At 45.6% G+C, this 15696-nt stretch overlaps 1 protein-coding gene across 2 annotated transcripts in view; it reads left to right on the forward strand.

The window, feature by feature from the left end:
• Nucleotides 1-15696, forward strand: part of VPS13D (vacuolar protein sorting 13 homolog D (S. cerevisiae)) — a 237730-nt gene that overhangs the window by 159733 nt on the left and 62301 nt on the right. For both annotated transcript variants that reach the window (XM_014545506.1, XM_005873452.2), the window contains 2 exons: nt 679-813; nt 1954-2121. In XM_014545506.1, coding sequence (XP_014400992.1) covers nt 679-813; nt 1954-2121 — 303 coding nt within the window. The remainder of the gene's footprint in view (nt 1-678; nt 814-1953; nt 2122-15696) is intronic.

Genomic DNA, 15696 nt, shown 5'->3' on the forward strand with positions numbered 1-15696 from the left:
GGGGGATGGAGGGTAATGTGGGGATAAGGACACATATGTAATAACTTAATCAAAAAAATAAAAATAAATAAAGTGCAGCTATGTGCAGCAACATAGTGAATCTCACAAACTCAGTGTTGACTGTGAGAAGCCACATACAACAACGTACAGACCAATGATTTTATTTAGATAAAATTCAGAGCAGAAAAAACTAATCTGCTGTGATAGAAGTCAGATTAGTGGTGACTTAGGGGCAGAGGGAGTAGTGACTGGCAGTCCGAAGATGGGGAGGGAGGGGGTGCTTCTAGGGTGGAGATAATCTATTTTGTAGTGTGGATGGTTCCACGGTTGTGTTCACTGGGAAAGTCGTTGACCTGTACATTTGATCAGTACACCTTTCTGTATGTTTGATATACTTCAGTCAAAAAGTAAAGCATGACAAACACACAGATACAAAACATCAGGAAGAATTACGCTGCGAAGCCAGTAGTGTTTATTCCTATGTGATACACGTTACTTTGGGTGATACATATATATTTTCCTTTTATAATTACAGGGAAATTCCTTGTTTATAAATATCAGAGCCCTATTCCCGTGGGAAAGTTGACATGACTTGTAACTCTCATGGAATCCAGAATTAAGTGCCCTAGAAGGCCATCGTATAGCCTAACTATGTCCTTTTCTTTCTTCCCTAACTAGGCTCTAAAAAGTACCTTGGGATTTCCATTGATTCGGTTCGAAGATGCTGTGATTAATCTGGACCCATTCACTCGGGTCCATCCCTATGAGACCAAGGAGTTCATCATCAATGACATCCTCAAACATTTCCAGGAGGTGAGCTTTGGAGAGGTGTCTAGAGCTGGAGCATACGCAGGATGTTTGCTTTAATTGTTTGGGAAATTTGGCTACTAAGACATTACTATTGAGAATCCACATTTCAGCTGAGGTTGTTGAGTTATGGGTCAGGTCATGGCCCACGAAGCCTGCACACATCATGAAAACCCCGAAACAGTGCATTTGATTTATGAGCCGTGAGTCTGGTCCTTCAGAACCAGTCTCAGGGGCCTCCACGAGATTAGTCACAACTCTCAAGACTTTAACTGATGCTGTAATGATAACACAAAATGCTGTGAACTCTTTATTTACCAGGCCTGGGCCTCCTTTCAGCAACCACACCGATGTGATTAGAGCCTGTGAGATCCTGCCCTAGAGTTGAACTTTAAAAAAAAAATGTTTTTATCAAGTTGGACATTTTCCATTTGTACTTATTATCCAGGCTGCAAAGACCAAAACATAAAGCCGAGGCATACTCCTCAACGAATAGATAGGTCACGGTCGTATCAAATGTATTCGCTGTCAAAGTCAAAAGATATCCTCTTCTCGCTTCCTTCCCTCCTCCTCCCCATTTCCCTCCTTTCCCTCTGTTTCCTTCCTTGCTCTTCCTAATTGGTGATAATTCCACTGAACTGTAAGGAGAGTGATAGGGCAGGTGTCCCCGGAACCTGGACCCAGGCGGTGGAGGTGCACAGAAGATGGAGGGGTTCTTGATAGGTCTGAACATGTCCTCTTTGGGGCCTGGATCATGAAGGACCCCAGATCTTCCCTCCTCCCTCACTTTTCACATTCTCTCTGCTGCTGGTTAATTCCCTATTGGTGGGAACAATGGAAAGGGGAATATCGAGCACATAGTAATGTAAATACGTGTAAAGAATCTTTCCTGTTTCATACCTTTTTTATTCTTCTGAATGGCTTTGAGGATTATTTTTAAGGAAAATTTATGAGTATTGGAGGCACCCTCTGGGATATGTGCATTTGGGAGAAGTTGAGGTGGAGCTTGTAGTTGGTGAGAATGGAAAGGGGGTTGTTGGTGTTGATGGGAATGGGGGACAAGGCTGATTTGTAACCTCTGTGCTTGGGACACTGCAGTATAAACAGGGGCTGCTCTTCTTCTTGTCTCCCTCCTCCACGTGACAGGAACTCCTCAGCCAGGCAGCGCGGATCCTGGGGTCGGTGGACTTCCTTGGCAATCCCATGGGGCTTCTGAATGACGTTTCTGAGGGGGTCACTGGACTGATAAAGTATGGAAATGTCGGGGGCCTTATCCGAAATGTTACCCATGGAGTATCTAACTCTGCTGCCAAGGTAAGGAAATAGAGGCATCTACCACGTGAGTCCTCTACATTTCTGTAATTTCTCGGATAGTACAAGGTTGTGAGAAGTTACATACATGGTCTTTGCTCCATGTACTCTGTCTTCCCCTCACCTCTGATAACCTGGCACCGGCCCACTGCGTGCGCCCCTGAAATATCTCCTGTTCCTTCTCCCCATCATCACGGCCTTCGTCCAGACTCTGGTGTCTCTTCTCTGGGCCACTGCAGTCCTCCTGCCCCTGGACTTCACTGCATCTTCCAGAGCCACCAGAGTGAACTTGAAAACATGGGATTTGATTGTGCCATTTCCCTGTCTAGAATCTCCCAGTTCCTCCTCACAGCTTCCATGATGAAGTCCAAACTGAAGTACGGCTTCTAGAACGCAGCGACCCTTTGAGTTGTCTGCATTCAGCAGCAGGACAGCGGGGTAATCCTCCAAGCCTTGCTGTCTCAGCAGCTCTTCGTTCACTGGCCTCTTGTTGGTGGACATTTTGCTATTGCACAGTTCCTTCTGGGCAGGAGCTGATTTTACGTGTGAAGCTGGGAAAGGTGCCGGCAGTTGAAAGGGGGTTGCTATTTTATAATAGACAAAAGGCCGCTAAAGGTCTCAGTTCTCCTCCCCTTCCTGTCAACTGCACAGACTTCTTCTAGAGGTTGACCTTTTTACGAGGGAGCAGGTTGGAGAGAGCTCCTGTGCCCTCTGCTCATTCATTGTAGAGCATTTGTTGTCGGGAAACCCGAGGGGCACTTGTGCCCTCTGCCCCAAGGTGTAAAGGTGGCTCTCCCGGAGGAGACGCTAATGGCACCACCTAGGAATTTATCCTGAAGAGCAGGTGAGAAAGTGGAGTTGATGGCATTGCTGTATTGCACAGCCTTCTTGGTAATGTGTGGAAGCTGGGAATGTATTCCTGTTTTCCAAACTATTTTCTAGAGCTGATCCGTACTTTCAATAATATAGTTCTATTAAACCAGCCCAAAAGTGTATAGTTTGGTTTGTGGTTCAAAATAGGCAACCCTTGGCTTTTGGAGATGGGAGAAGGAAATTTTGTAATCATGTTTGGAAATAGACTCGGGTTCAGAGTCGAATGAGCACACACATTCCAGCCTTGAACTCTTTCTTGCGCTGCCCTTGGACCTTCACCCGACGGCAGCACAGCACGGCTCCGCCGTGGCACAGACTCCCACGGACTGGATGTGGGCAGGTGTGTGTAAATGTTTATTGTAAGCGCCAGTTTAAAGATTTTACTTAATTTTATTAAATTCTAATCAGCATAGCAAGTCTCCTCGCTTTTATAATTTCTTTGTTTTTGTATCCCTGGGCTTTGCTTTAATTTGGAAAATAAATGCACTGTGTTGTACTGAGAGGCCTTTCTCAACCTAGAATAGAAATGCACCTTTACTGGCTTTCTGTGAGAATAAAAGGAGATATGATGTCATAAAAAATATAGACTGAACAGGAGAAATGTGCTTCACTTTGACTCTTATATTTGCATCAATGTAAAACGTTTAGACTGTAGCCACCAGGAAACTATTAATACCCTTGAAATGAAAGCCAGTACGTTACAGTCTACAGAGGAGGAGGCCTCAGGCGCAGAGAGCGGAGAGTCACGCTCCATCTGGGCCAGTGTGGCTCTTAGGAACCCTCCATAGTTAACCTGTGGATGTGAAGGAAGAAGTTGGAGACTCCACAGGTGAGCCCTGTGGGCTTTCCCAGAGTCCTCCGCTGCATCCTGAGGAAAAAGGTTGGGCCTCTCTATTCTTTCTCATTTATGGAAGTCTTGTTTATTTTCTGGTTCTTGTTTCCCCTGGAAACTTTTTGAAGCTTAAGAGTCAGCATGAGAATATAACTTAAGCAGAAAGAGAGGGCAGAGTACTCCTGACCCCTGATGACAATGGTCATGCATTTTATTGGATTTCATGTTTTGTATTATTGGTGGGTTTGCATATAAAGGTACTGCTTTCCAGGCCCCAAGGGCTCTCGAATGGGAAGCCAGCTTCCCAAGTGGGTGGGTCCTTCTGCATGTAGTTCTCTTGCCTTTAGTAAGCTCGTCAGTATTGGTGCCACAGGCTGCTACTCAGAGGAATTGCTGTGTAATTTATCTTGATACCAAGATCCCTGGATGTGTTATAAAGGTTAGTCCATATATCTCTAAGATAAGAAAGCAAAGAGACTTAAAGTTACTACTTCATATCAGCAATGATAGCTCCAAAAGCCAGGTCCATCGACTAAATACCAACTCAAGTAATCTGTGATTCTGCATGTATGTAGTGTGGCTAAAGATCTCCATTTTCTTGTAGTGTTGTGGGTTGAGATCCGACCTTTAATGTTGCTTTGGGGGAATGTTGTGTTTGCTTTTATGTGTATACAAGAGGAGTTTAAGGAAGTGCAAATGACCACAATAATCAACTGTTGGCCTGTGGGAAGTATTCCTTTAAAGAGTGCCTAGGTTCCCTTGATTAAAGAAAGGGGTCAGAGACGACGGGACTGCACCTCACAGAGCCCCAGCAGCCAGCCAGCCCCACAGGGCTGCGAAGACTAGACCTTGGTTCCATGGGCTGTGTGTGGAGTGGAAAAACTCATAAACCTCCTGAAATTAATTATAAATATTATATATATATGTGTGTGTGTGTGTGTGTATTTTTCCTGAGCAAGGATGTAAAGTCTTTATTAGATTCTCAGAGAGGTTCATGCCTTCCCCAAAATTGTCATTCTTGTAGACATAGGGTTGTGTGTTAAGGGGAGCTTAGGGCTAATGAGTTCCAGTCCCATTCCTCCCTTTAAATCATGGGTGGGGAACCTTTTTTCTGCCAAGGGCCATTTGGATATTTATAACATCATTCTCGGGCCATACAAAATTATCAACTTAAAAATTAGCCTGCTATATTTGATCAAACATTTAATTCACTCACCCCTAATGCCTTGGCAGGGCCAGACCAAATGATTTTGTGGGCCATATAGGCCGGACATTCCCCACCTCTGCTTTAAAGAATCCTTTTCTCTGTTGAAAGCTGTTTTTTAACCTATGGAATGGTGATGGTCATTTCCCCTGACCCTCTGACCTGAGGAGCAAAAGAGATGCAGTAGGTGAAAATCTAGTGAGAAGTTAAGAGGGAATTCATTCTGTCACTTAAGGTAATAGACCTGCAGGTCTTAGTTATCTTGGATAGACGTTGTCAATTACTCATAGCAGATTTTTAGTTTCAGGGCTATCATATCCACTTCTGGAATTTCTCATTACATAAACAGTTACTTAATTTATTTAATATTAGCCTCAAGGAAATATAGCTAGAAAATAATCTGTGCCCTTTATTTCTCTTATCCTTTTCCTTTCAGCCCCCAACCCTCAGGAATCAGGTTCAGGATTCCGGCTCTAAGATGATGGGACCCAGGGATGAGCCACCATGCTGGGGGCCTCTGTCCCACAATTCACTTGCCTGGATCTTGGAAAAATGACTCCAACCCTTTGAGTAGAACCTCAAAGATCTGACCCCATTCCTAAGGCCATGGCAAACCCGCCACTCCTGAAATCCTTTCATGGCATACGCCTTATTTAATAAAAGCACAGCATTTCAAATCCTAAAACCCTGTCAGAGAAATGGCTCCTCTCCTTAGCATGAATTTTCCTAGTTGGGTGTCATGTGACTACCTGTAGCCCCTCTGACCTCTTTCAAAGCCAGAGAACTAGGGAGACGCCCATTGAACAAATTCCCTCTCTTCTATAGACCCCAGTTCCTCTTCTGTCTGTAATTATTGTGTAATATTTTCTTATACTTTCAGGAAAATTACATAGTTCTAAAAAAAAGACAACTTCTTTTCAAACTAGGAAAACCTCAGATGTTAACAATAGAGCAAATGATCCCATTCTCTCTGCTGCCCCTGTAAAAACTCAGGGGTTGCTCTCTACAGCTGTCACCTGGTCTTCCTAAGGGAAGAAAGCCAGCAGCAGACTTAATTTCTTCCAGCAAAGGGGAGAAGCACTTTTGATCATCACGGGACCTCTGCTCTGTTCTGTGCTGCTTCCCATTTTCTCTTTGTGTCATTATCAAGGCCGTAGAGGATGCTTTTGATCCCGGGTACTTTTTTGATCCCAGCTATGTTTTGATTCTGTGCTTATGAATGCAGATATTTTAATAATTTTCCCTATTTTTAACCGAAATCATTTTCATCAAAGTCAATTGTTGTTCATGGAAATTAGAATTCATGGTTCATTATTCACTGCATGTTCATATTACTGATAACTTTTGCAGTGGTATGAGCAGGTATGGTAGAGTTATTTCTCTCTTTTGCTTTATGGCGTTTATTTCTAATGAGCCCAAATTTCCCAGCTCAAATTCTGCAGATCTAAATTTTTGTCAAGGCAATGTGAGCTTTCTGTTGGTTTTTACTTAATATATTTTATTTTATGTAGTTAATTGTTTTATTGTTTTTAGTAAGTTTTGTTAGTTATGAACTGGATAAAGACCTAATATTTCTTGGTATAAGCAGCATTAGTAGGAAAAAGATGAATGAACAGGGCTGAACACCCTTCTTCACTAGGGAACACGTACTAATTTGTAAATATTTATTGAACACCTGTTTGTCAGCCCTTGTGGTAAATCCGTTACATCCATTCATTGGGTATAATACGTGTGCTAATGTCGTCTTCAGACCAGGAAGATGAGACTTGGAGAAGTTAAATAACTTTGTCAAGATCATACAACTAGAAATGGCAAGATGGATCTGAAACCAAGTCTAGCTAATTCTAAAGGCCTTCCCCCCCATCCCCAATACGATGTATTTCCTTTGTTTGTATAAGGCTTTCTTCCACACACTATAGGGAATATAAAAAATGAACGACTGCTAACTTCACACCAGAAGCTTATAATTTGACATCACTTTGTTAGCTGGCAAGGTGACTGCTACTGTACCGTTTATGTCAAGAAATGGTGGTGATTGTGCTCATTCTTACGTTGGATTGGTCGTGACCATCACCATCTCCTTTTAGGCATGTAGGTTCTTACTAGAACCTTGGTGATTGCAAACATAGTTTGACTCGTGTGGCATCATTTGATCATCATAATTACCTGGTCAGCAGATAGGGTAGGCGGCCTGAGCCCCATTATATAAATGAAAAAACTAAGGCCAGAGAGGTGAGGTGAGCTGCCCAAGGTCAACCAGGTCACTGCAGAACCAAGACCTGCTCTTCTGCACTAAGTGTCTTGATTCTGGGCTTTAGTGACACTTTAGATACACATTGCTAACTGCTTGGTTTGTTCTAGACAAGTCTCTTTATATTAAAACATAAAAACAACAACAAGAAAAACAAAAAGCAAACAACCAAAAAGCCCTGCCTGGTCTCAGAATGAGCTTTCATAGCTCTTAAGAAAACTGTCTGACGATAAGTACAAGCAGGTTAAGTGGGAAAGAGAAATAGGGAGGGAGAAGTTGAGACTGTTTAGATAGTTCAGGGGGAAACGTAGCTAGAACTTTAGGTAATATTTTGTTCGATTGCGTTCGTCTCTGTTTGGGGTACGGTATGCGGGGGAGCTGCCTCCCTTCAGGGAATAGCGGCCATCGGTGGGAACTGACTTCCATGTCCCTGCCCCCGAGAGTCTCAGCCAGCCCTGCCATGAGCCAGCCTCCTATCGTGTGCACGGTGACCTTCTTGAGGGCAGAGGGGTCCATCTGCCTTTTGTTTAAGAAACAGCATTTGTTTGTGTTTGTCTTTTGGGGAGTGTATTAATAGGCTCAAACAAGACTAAAAGCCCTGTTTAGTCAAGGCAAAAGTTTTATCTTTGCACAAAGAATGCACTGAGTGCCTGCCTGCGTGGATTCTGAGGGGGAAAAGGCAGTTTATGACTTGTATCTGTTTTTGTCATTATGTATGGCTGCTCCATTTTATAGTTGAGCTGATTATCCCCATAATAGCTTTTCCATGTACCTATAAGCAAGTAATAGGTGAATGCCTTCTTACAAGCATTGGGGTTTTTAGTGTATTTAAGTTGGCACAAAACTTTGTGTTAAATGAAATTCACTTCAGACAGTAATCTATCCCTCAGAGAATGTAGAGTTTTCTCTTTTCAAAAAGACTTTGATCTTAAATAAGTCACCCAAGGGATTTCTTTTTCCAGTCAAGAGGAGGTGCTTTCGTGTTGTCGTATCTGGAGAAATGACTCAAATTCTTGGCAACAGAATTTCTGTTTTATTTTCCTCTGATAACCTTGAGTACTAAAATGGTTCCTTTAGTCTGAGCTCCTTTAGGTTAGAGGCAAGTTTTAGACGCCGAATGACCCATCAGTGACCCATCCTAACTTGGTCATATCTCAGCTCTCTGTGGGAAGTGGGCGTGTGCTGGGCGGGGAAGGGAGGGTGGGAGTTGAGTGGCGGCATGAGAATCACATTCGTGACCGGAGTTCCCAGGCTGCCCCACCCGCCCTGTGCAGCCGCCTTGCTTCTCAGGATTCAGTGGACGGGCTTAGCTTTCCCTTCTTCCCACCCTAATCAGGCAGCTCAGCCAACAGTCAAAGAGGAGGGCCGACACCACCGAAGCTCTATTTTTGAAACAGAAAGATGGGGAAAATTTTAAACTTTTCTTCACTTCCTAATAGTAGCTCAGTTAAAAGTCAGGGCCTTAGGTCATCTTCTGAGACCGAACATCTCGTTTCAGAGGAATTCACTTCATGGTCCAAAACTGCAGTCTGCTTGGTGGGAAAGTATGTCCAGTTGCTAAACTGAAAAGACAGGAAATATTTGTGTCCCCCAAAGAGTAGCGGTTCTCTACCCTGGTGAAAGCACGGTGAGAAGAACGGTCAGTTCAGGCTCTCTTCGGTTGGCCGGTTACCCCAGGGGTGTGGCACTGTAATATTACTCATAGCAGCCCTTGGCCTTTCCTGAAAAACTGACAACCTAAGGCGAGGTGAACTAGAGCCCGATTTTATAAACATCTGAAGGGCAAGGCAGACTCTCTTTTGGCAGTGAGACGTCAAAACACTGCTTGGAAGGCCCTTTCTGTTTGCCTTTATTTTTTCTTCCCTATAATTATCTCTCTAAGTCTCTTTCCATTTTGAGGAAAAGCTAAATCAAAGTGTTTTCTTAGGAGAAAGAAGGGATTCCTTGGTCGAAACCATGCTTATGGTCAGGAAGGGCTGTGGGTGACAGACCTCGCCTCCTTCATGGAGCTGCTGCTCTGTGTCAGGGGTGGACGAGGTGCTTCCCGTCTGCCTCATTGTCACATGGACCGTGAGAAAGGTGTCAGCTCCATTTTATAGGTGAGGAAAGTGGGGCTTGGGATGCCCAGTTACCTTGACCTGACGTTTAATCATGAGTGAGTGTGGGAGCCAGAAATTTTAGAACCAAGTGAGTTTGGGAGTCGGCCTGTATGTTTCCCCCAGCCTCTCAGATGTAGTTCTCCACCAAACCCCCAGCTTCAGAGGCAAAAACACAAGCAGTTGGAAACAGCACCATTTCCAAGTACAGCTCAAACAGCTTTCCATTCGTTCCCAAATCTAACTCCTCCGTGCTGGACCTGGATTTTCTAGGCTTTTTGAATCATTATCATCTGGGAATCCCTAGCCTCAAACAGGCAAATGGGAAAGACAGCATCTCTTTTTTTCTTTTCTATAAATACCAGTGGGAAAGCCCTCCCGTGCCAGTTCTTAGAACCAGGTAATGTCCTAGTTGGGCTCATGAGGAGGCTGGGGATAAGCTCCAACACTAGGAGCCAAATTGGGGAAGTCAAGGAAAGGGTGAAGAGAAAGTGGCAGAACGCTGCCCCTCCGGTCACTTCCTGTGTCCCCAGCCATGCGGCTCTCTCGCACTTTTGCTCTTTTGCTCATACTTTTCCCTGCGTTTGGAATGCCTCCTCCCCATCCCTGGCCAGATGGCTCCAAACCGGACGCCCTGTGAGGTTCTCTCCACTCTGAATTCCCAGGGCGCTTGGTGCTCGCATTGAGGCAGTGACTGCATTTTTCCTTGGGAAGTAACCTTTGTGCACATCTCAAACAGCCCTCAGCGAACTTCTCACAGTGTCACTTAGGTGCGAGGTGCTGTGGCAGAGGCTTAGGAAAGTAAGACTGAAAGAAACGGTTTTTTGAGGGAGGTGGGACGGGTCAGGCGGACAAGAAGTACTTGTAAGTAGTCGTGGTACAGAGAGAACGAGTGTTGGGGCTGGAATCTGTGTAGAGGTTTCCAGTCCACGAGATAAGGAGCTGTGGGGCCCACGGAAGGAACACTCCATTCTGTTCCTCAGGGAGGCGATGGCCTTGAGCTGAGAGGCACCACACAGGCGTCTGTTTATTCATCTGCATCCCGCAGGAGACTCAAAGCTCCTAGAAGGCAAAGATCTTATCTGTCATCATTTTTATTGCCAGTTTCCCCGTGACTAACCATAAATAGTTGTTGTAGGAAAAATTGAAGTGATCCAGGTTGTGCCCATGTGGACTCTCCTTTATCCCGTCTATCATTTTCACATGTTGTACATTCAACAAATAGTTGTTAAATAAGTGAAATACCTGCTGGATTTATCTTTATTGTCTGACTATTTTATGGCTTTTATGTGAAATAAACAAGATGCTTTTTAAAAGTTCATGACTTTCCTCCCACACGTAAGCTGAATTACATCCAAAATCACGCTGTATGTGTAGCAATGCAGATAGAAAAGGCGGGTGACTTTTAGGTCCCATTTCTTCTCTGCCCTTCCCGTCCCTCGGGTCTAAAATACTGACCTGGATCGAATGAGGACAGGTGTGCATTACTGGATCGGGCCCCGGCTCTGCTTAAGATATAGGAAGGCTTGGGAAACTGACCCTCCTCCAGTCTGTTCATTCATCTTTTTAAAAAAATCCTCACCCAAGGATATTTTCCATTGATTTTTAGAGAGAGGGAAAGACAGAGAGAAATATTGATATGTGAGAAACACATCGATTGGTTGTCTCAGCCTGGGAGAAGCCTGCAACCAAGGTACATGCCCTTGACCAGAATTGAACCCGGGACCCTTTGGTCCGCAGGCCGACACTCTATTCACTGAGCCAAACCAGCTAGGGCACATCTTTCAATCTAATGAATTAAAATAATATTTATGGGAAATACCTGTTTGCTTTATTAGAGGAAGATATTTAAGTAAACATTTCCTGCAAGCTATTGAATTTATATAAGAACACATTGTTTTGGAAGCAATAACTTTCCGTGTTTTCGCTGAAATGAAAATTAAGCAGAATGTACTTCCAGAAACAGCCCATCGCTTCAGCTTTATGGCCTTTGTGATGTTTCGCAGCAGGAGGCTGTGGCCAGCGGGGTTATTTTTTTACTAGTAACTTGGACATTGGCAAGGAGGATGCCAGTCGGTTCTGAAAGAAGAGCTACAGACAGCTCCTGGGAGCTTTATAGAAATGCAGCCTTGTAGCATGCTCCTGTTGTTGCTTAATTTTCCCCAATTAGGCGTTAAAGAATGCAAGTGTTGTTAGTTTCACGTGACAGAAGGAGAAACAGAGTCACCACAAAGGTAACTGACTTCTTTAGAAGAGGGCGAGGCCCCAGGCTCCTCTCTACCCCAGCTGTCCCATCGACCTCACTGCTGCTCCAGAAAGCACCCATTTTCCCTCAGGAATTAAATAAAAAAAATATTTTACCTTGCAGCGTCCCATGGGGCCAGCAGGGCAGGTGTGATAATCACTTCCTGTTTCGTGGTGGGACATTCAGTCACACGGGTTGAATAGTTTTGCCAAAATCATGGAGTCGGGGCTGGCGCCCAGGCCTCCCAGCTAAGCCCGTTGCTGTCCCTGCCAGACAGCCTCCCCTCAGAGGAGCGTCCTGCCGGGGCAGCCAGCTGTGGAAAGGCCTTCCTTCCGGGAGAGGGCCTCACTGTCCCGGCCGCGTGCTAGGGGTGTGAGTGGTCGGCCGGATGACTTCAGGGGCCTGCAGACTCCAGGCTCACGGTCCCTGAGACACGAGGCCGAGGGGCAGCGGATGGATGCTGTCAGCCTGTCTCGGGGCCTGCCGCCACCTGCGTGGGCTCTGCGTCCAGTCACATCAGCAGGACGAGTTCGCAGGATTGCCATAGTTCCATGCCAGTTGGCAAGACAAATTAAGGTCTCTTTATGAGGGAGCTATGTGGAGGAGAAAAATCTCAGATTAAACACACGGAAGAATTTGCCACTATTTTTCTTTAAAAGATAGAACACAATAGTGACCAGTGTCTAACTGAAATTTTATTTAAAAAAAAAGAGTTCTGTGAGAAACCTTGTTTTAATAACATTTAATATGGTATCTTAACTCTCTAATCTGTCTTTCCATTGAAACCCATCTCGAGTTCTTCCCAAGAGAGGTCCCAACCGTAACACCCTTCCCACTCGTTCCAGCCGAGCGTGGCAGCCACTCGCCCCAGGTCTGGGCCCTCAGCACCGCCTGGTACTTAAGTGGAAACTCGGGACACAGATCTGGGAAGGGACTTGGAGATCAGCTTTTCGCCCTCTCAGGTTGCAGATGGAGAAACTGAGGCCCAGGAAGGTTCTCGCAGCTCACTCGCCTCGGGGCCAGCACAAGAACGCGGGCCTCTGGCTACAGGCCTGCTGTTGTCTTTGAAGCAGAGCCAGCAGCTGTGGGCACCTGCTTCTTGTCCTTCAGGGGTGAGGGAGAAGGAAGTCGTGGCCACAGCCCTGACGCAGCTAGTGTGCCTCTTCTCAGCATCCTTCACGCGGATTTTAGCTGTTTATCCGGGTCTTTACACGAGACTAGCTCCTGAGGACCAGGTACTAAGTCATGTCCACCTTGGTGGTTGTACCCCAAGCCCTGTGTGCAGCGTGCAGAAAGCCCTCACGCAGCAGAGCTGTGTTTTGTGTGAAGGCTGGCTCCCCTGGATGGGGAGGGAGTGTGCCTCCTTTGAAGCATGTCATCATCCTTCAGCAGAATCTCCTGCACAGAATAAACCCAGGCAAGGGCACCCCATCTGAAAACAAGACAGGATCTCCCCCAAATGTGTGGGGAGGCCCTCCAAAATTAGATTTGGAGGGCAATTGGTGAGATGGGATAGAGGTAAAATTTTGATAGACACAGTCCTTGGTTAATGCCAAAATGAATGAAACTTTGTTGGTTAAATTGAATTTTTAAAATTTCTTCTGATGTTTATATGATTATCTGCATGTTATCAATTATGATTATTGTCACTGGGCCCCTTCTACAGTCTGTGAGTTAAGAGAGAAAGAAAAGGAAAAAGTGGACCTTTTACTAATTTTAATCCAGGGAAGAAGAGGCCACTGGCCACCCCGCAGTGAGTCCTGCAAATTTGGGTATGTTCTGTTGCCGTCTGTCCAGCAAGCTGGAAAGAACTTGATTATAAGAACACTTTGATCTGAACTTGTGCCTTTTCTGAATCCTCCTTCAGAAGGAATTAACTGTGCTGCCTCTTGCTGCCATGAACAAAATGATTTCCACGCCGGCCCTGCTGGTGATGGGAGTTCGAGCAGCCGCTTTCTTCACGGCCTGGTCACCCTTTCCTCGTGCGTGTCCCAGTGGTGTGCAGGCAAAGGGGCGAGTGAGCCAGGGCCTCTGGACGGCCTGGCTTCCAGCATGGCGCTGGGGACGGCCTGGCTTCGGGCTGTCACGGTCCTCACTAGAATAGGTGCTTTTTTACTTGAATCTGGAACACTTTAACAAAGCAGCAGACCAAACGGTGCCTGGCCTGACCCTCCTCACCTGGCTTCAAACAGCCAGTCACACAGCGGAGCCCCTCCACTTGCCAGAAAGATTGCAAAGAGTTAACACTTTTGCTTTTTCGGAAAGTTATCTGTGAAGAGTATTAGTTGTTTAATAAAGCGTGCCTGCCCTCCCGGTGAACCCGCCAGTGACTCTGCAGCTGGGGTCATTTCAAGTTCACGCGGTGGACTTTTGACTGCCTTCTGAGTCTGTGAAAACAGTCTGCAGCTCCTGCGGGGATCATTCATTCAGGCCTGTAACACAAAACTATTGCCAATGGGCACCTGCTGGGGCGGCTTCCCAGGAGGGCTGGGAGGGAAGATACCAAACTCATCAGGCATCTGCAGAGATAAGAGCAGCGGGATCCGCTGGGAGCCAGCTAATAGGGCCTGCACTCAGTCCCCACTGCCTGGGCAACAGGCTGTGTCAGAATGGATTAGGGAGCCCCGGTCAGGAGAGGATGTGAGCTAATTAAAGGCCTTTTACAAAGAGGAATAGAGGGAGAAAGAGGTGGAGGAGGAGGAGGAGCGGGGTGCGGGGAAGGTTTGGAGCACATGCCCCAAATTTCCAGCACATTCTTTATTCCTCTCTTTTATCCCTCAAAACGGAAGAAAACAAATGGAAGAGTCTGAACACTTGGTTATTTCTAACCTTAAATTGTCATTCATTCTGCCTGATGCTTCTTTTAGCTGCTAGTTTTGTGGAATTACATTTATCATCAAAGACATATTTTGCCACATTTTCCCTGGAGACATTCTGTTCTTGAAACACTGTAGGTCACCTGCTTGACCTTTGTCCTTTTCCCCCACTTTGACACATCTGGGCAGTAAGTGCCTACTTGTGGTGTGTTCCAGGTTTTCCCCTTTGGCTCGGAAAACCCACTTGCCAGCTGTGTGTGTGTGTGTGTGTGTGTGTGTGTGTGTGTGGCGGGTGGGGCGGGGGCGCGGTACTTCTGGGAGGAAGAAGTAAATCAGCACACCATGATGCTCTTCAGTTTTAGTTGCTGAGGTGGTGGTGTCCTGGTTTGAAATGTCAGAGCACGCACTGTCTTGAAAATGCTGTGTTGGTGCATATAGTTCATCTGACAGTCACACCCACTTCAGAAGAAAGGTCACCTGTGTTGGTTTACCTGCTCCTTTGTGTATTTAGCCTGAAGATTTCCCACCCCCACCCCAACCAGCGCTGAATGAACTTATTTATAGATCTAGGGAACTTCAAATCTATGGCATTTTCTTAATCAACCTCCTAATGATACATTTCTACATTTCTTGAAAGCAGTTTTGTTCACACACAAACCCAGAGCCCTAACTATATCATTTCTGATATATTTCACATAAACTTAACTGTGTGCAAAGAAACATTTGGCTTAATCTCGTGCTACATGGTAACAATCCTAGGAAATTCCAATCAAGCCAACAACCTGTTTCCTTCATTCCGGACTGCTGGCTCGCTCGCTTTGTCTGTGTTCTGATAAGGAGTGACCACAATGTTAATTTTGTATTTCCTTGCCTTTTGTCTCACAAAGTCTGTTGTCCAAGCTGACAGGAGGCTTCTTCACTGTGCAATCTGTGAAATAGTTACAGCGGAGCAATTAGGTTGACCATGTGGAATATGTTTGTGTACACTTGCTTGAAGTGTTAAAGATGTTAATTACCCTTATTAGCTTTATTCCTCAGTGTCGCTGTATAGAAACAGAGGACTGCACACTGAAGGGCGTTTGAATTCGAGCTAGCAGCCGAGTGGGACTTCAAAAATGCTCCTCGCTAGTGTTCACTGACCGCTTCCCTGTGGCCACGTACTGTTCTCGTCTCACGTGGATCAGCCTGCTGAGTCCTCACAGTGACCCTAGTCCAGCCGTGGGCAAACTACGGCCCGCGGGCCGGATCCGCCCGTTTGAAA

Source organism: Myotis brandtii, unplaced genomic scaffold, assembly GCF_000412655.1.
Source record: "Myotis brandtii unplaced genomic scaffold, ASM41265v1 scaffold410, whole genome shotgun sequence".
NCBI lineage: Eukaryota > Metazoa > Chordata > Mammalia > Chiroptera > Vespertilionidae > Myotis > Myotis brandtii.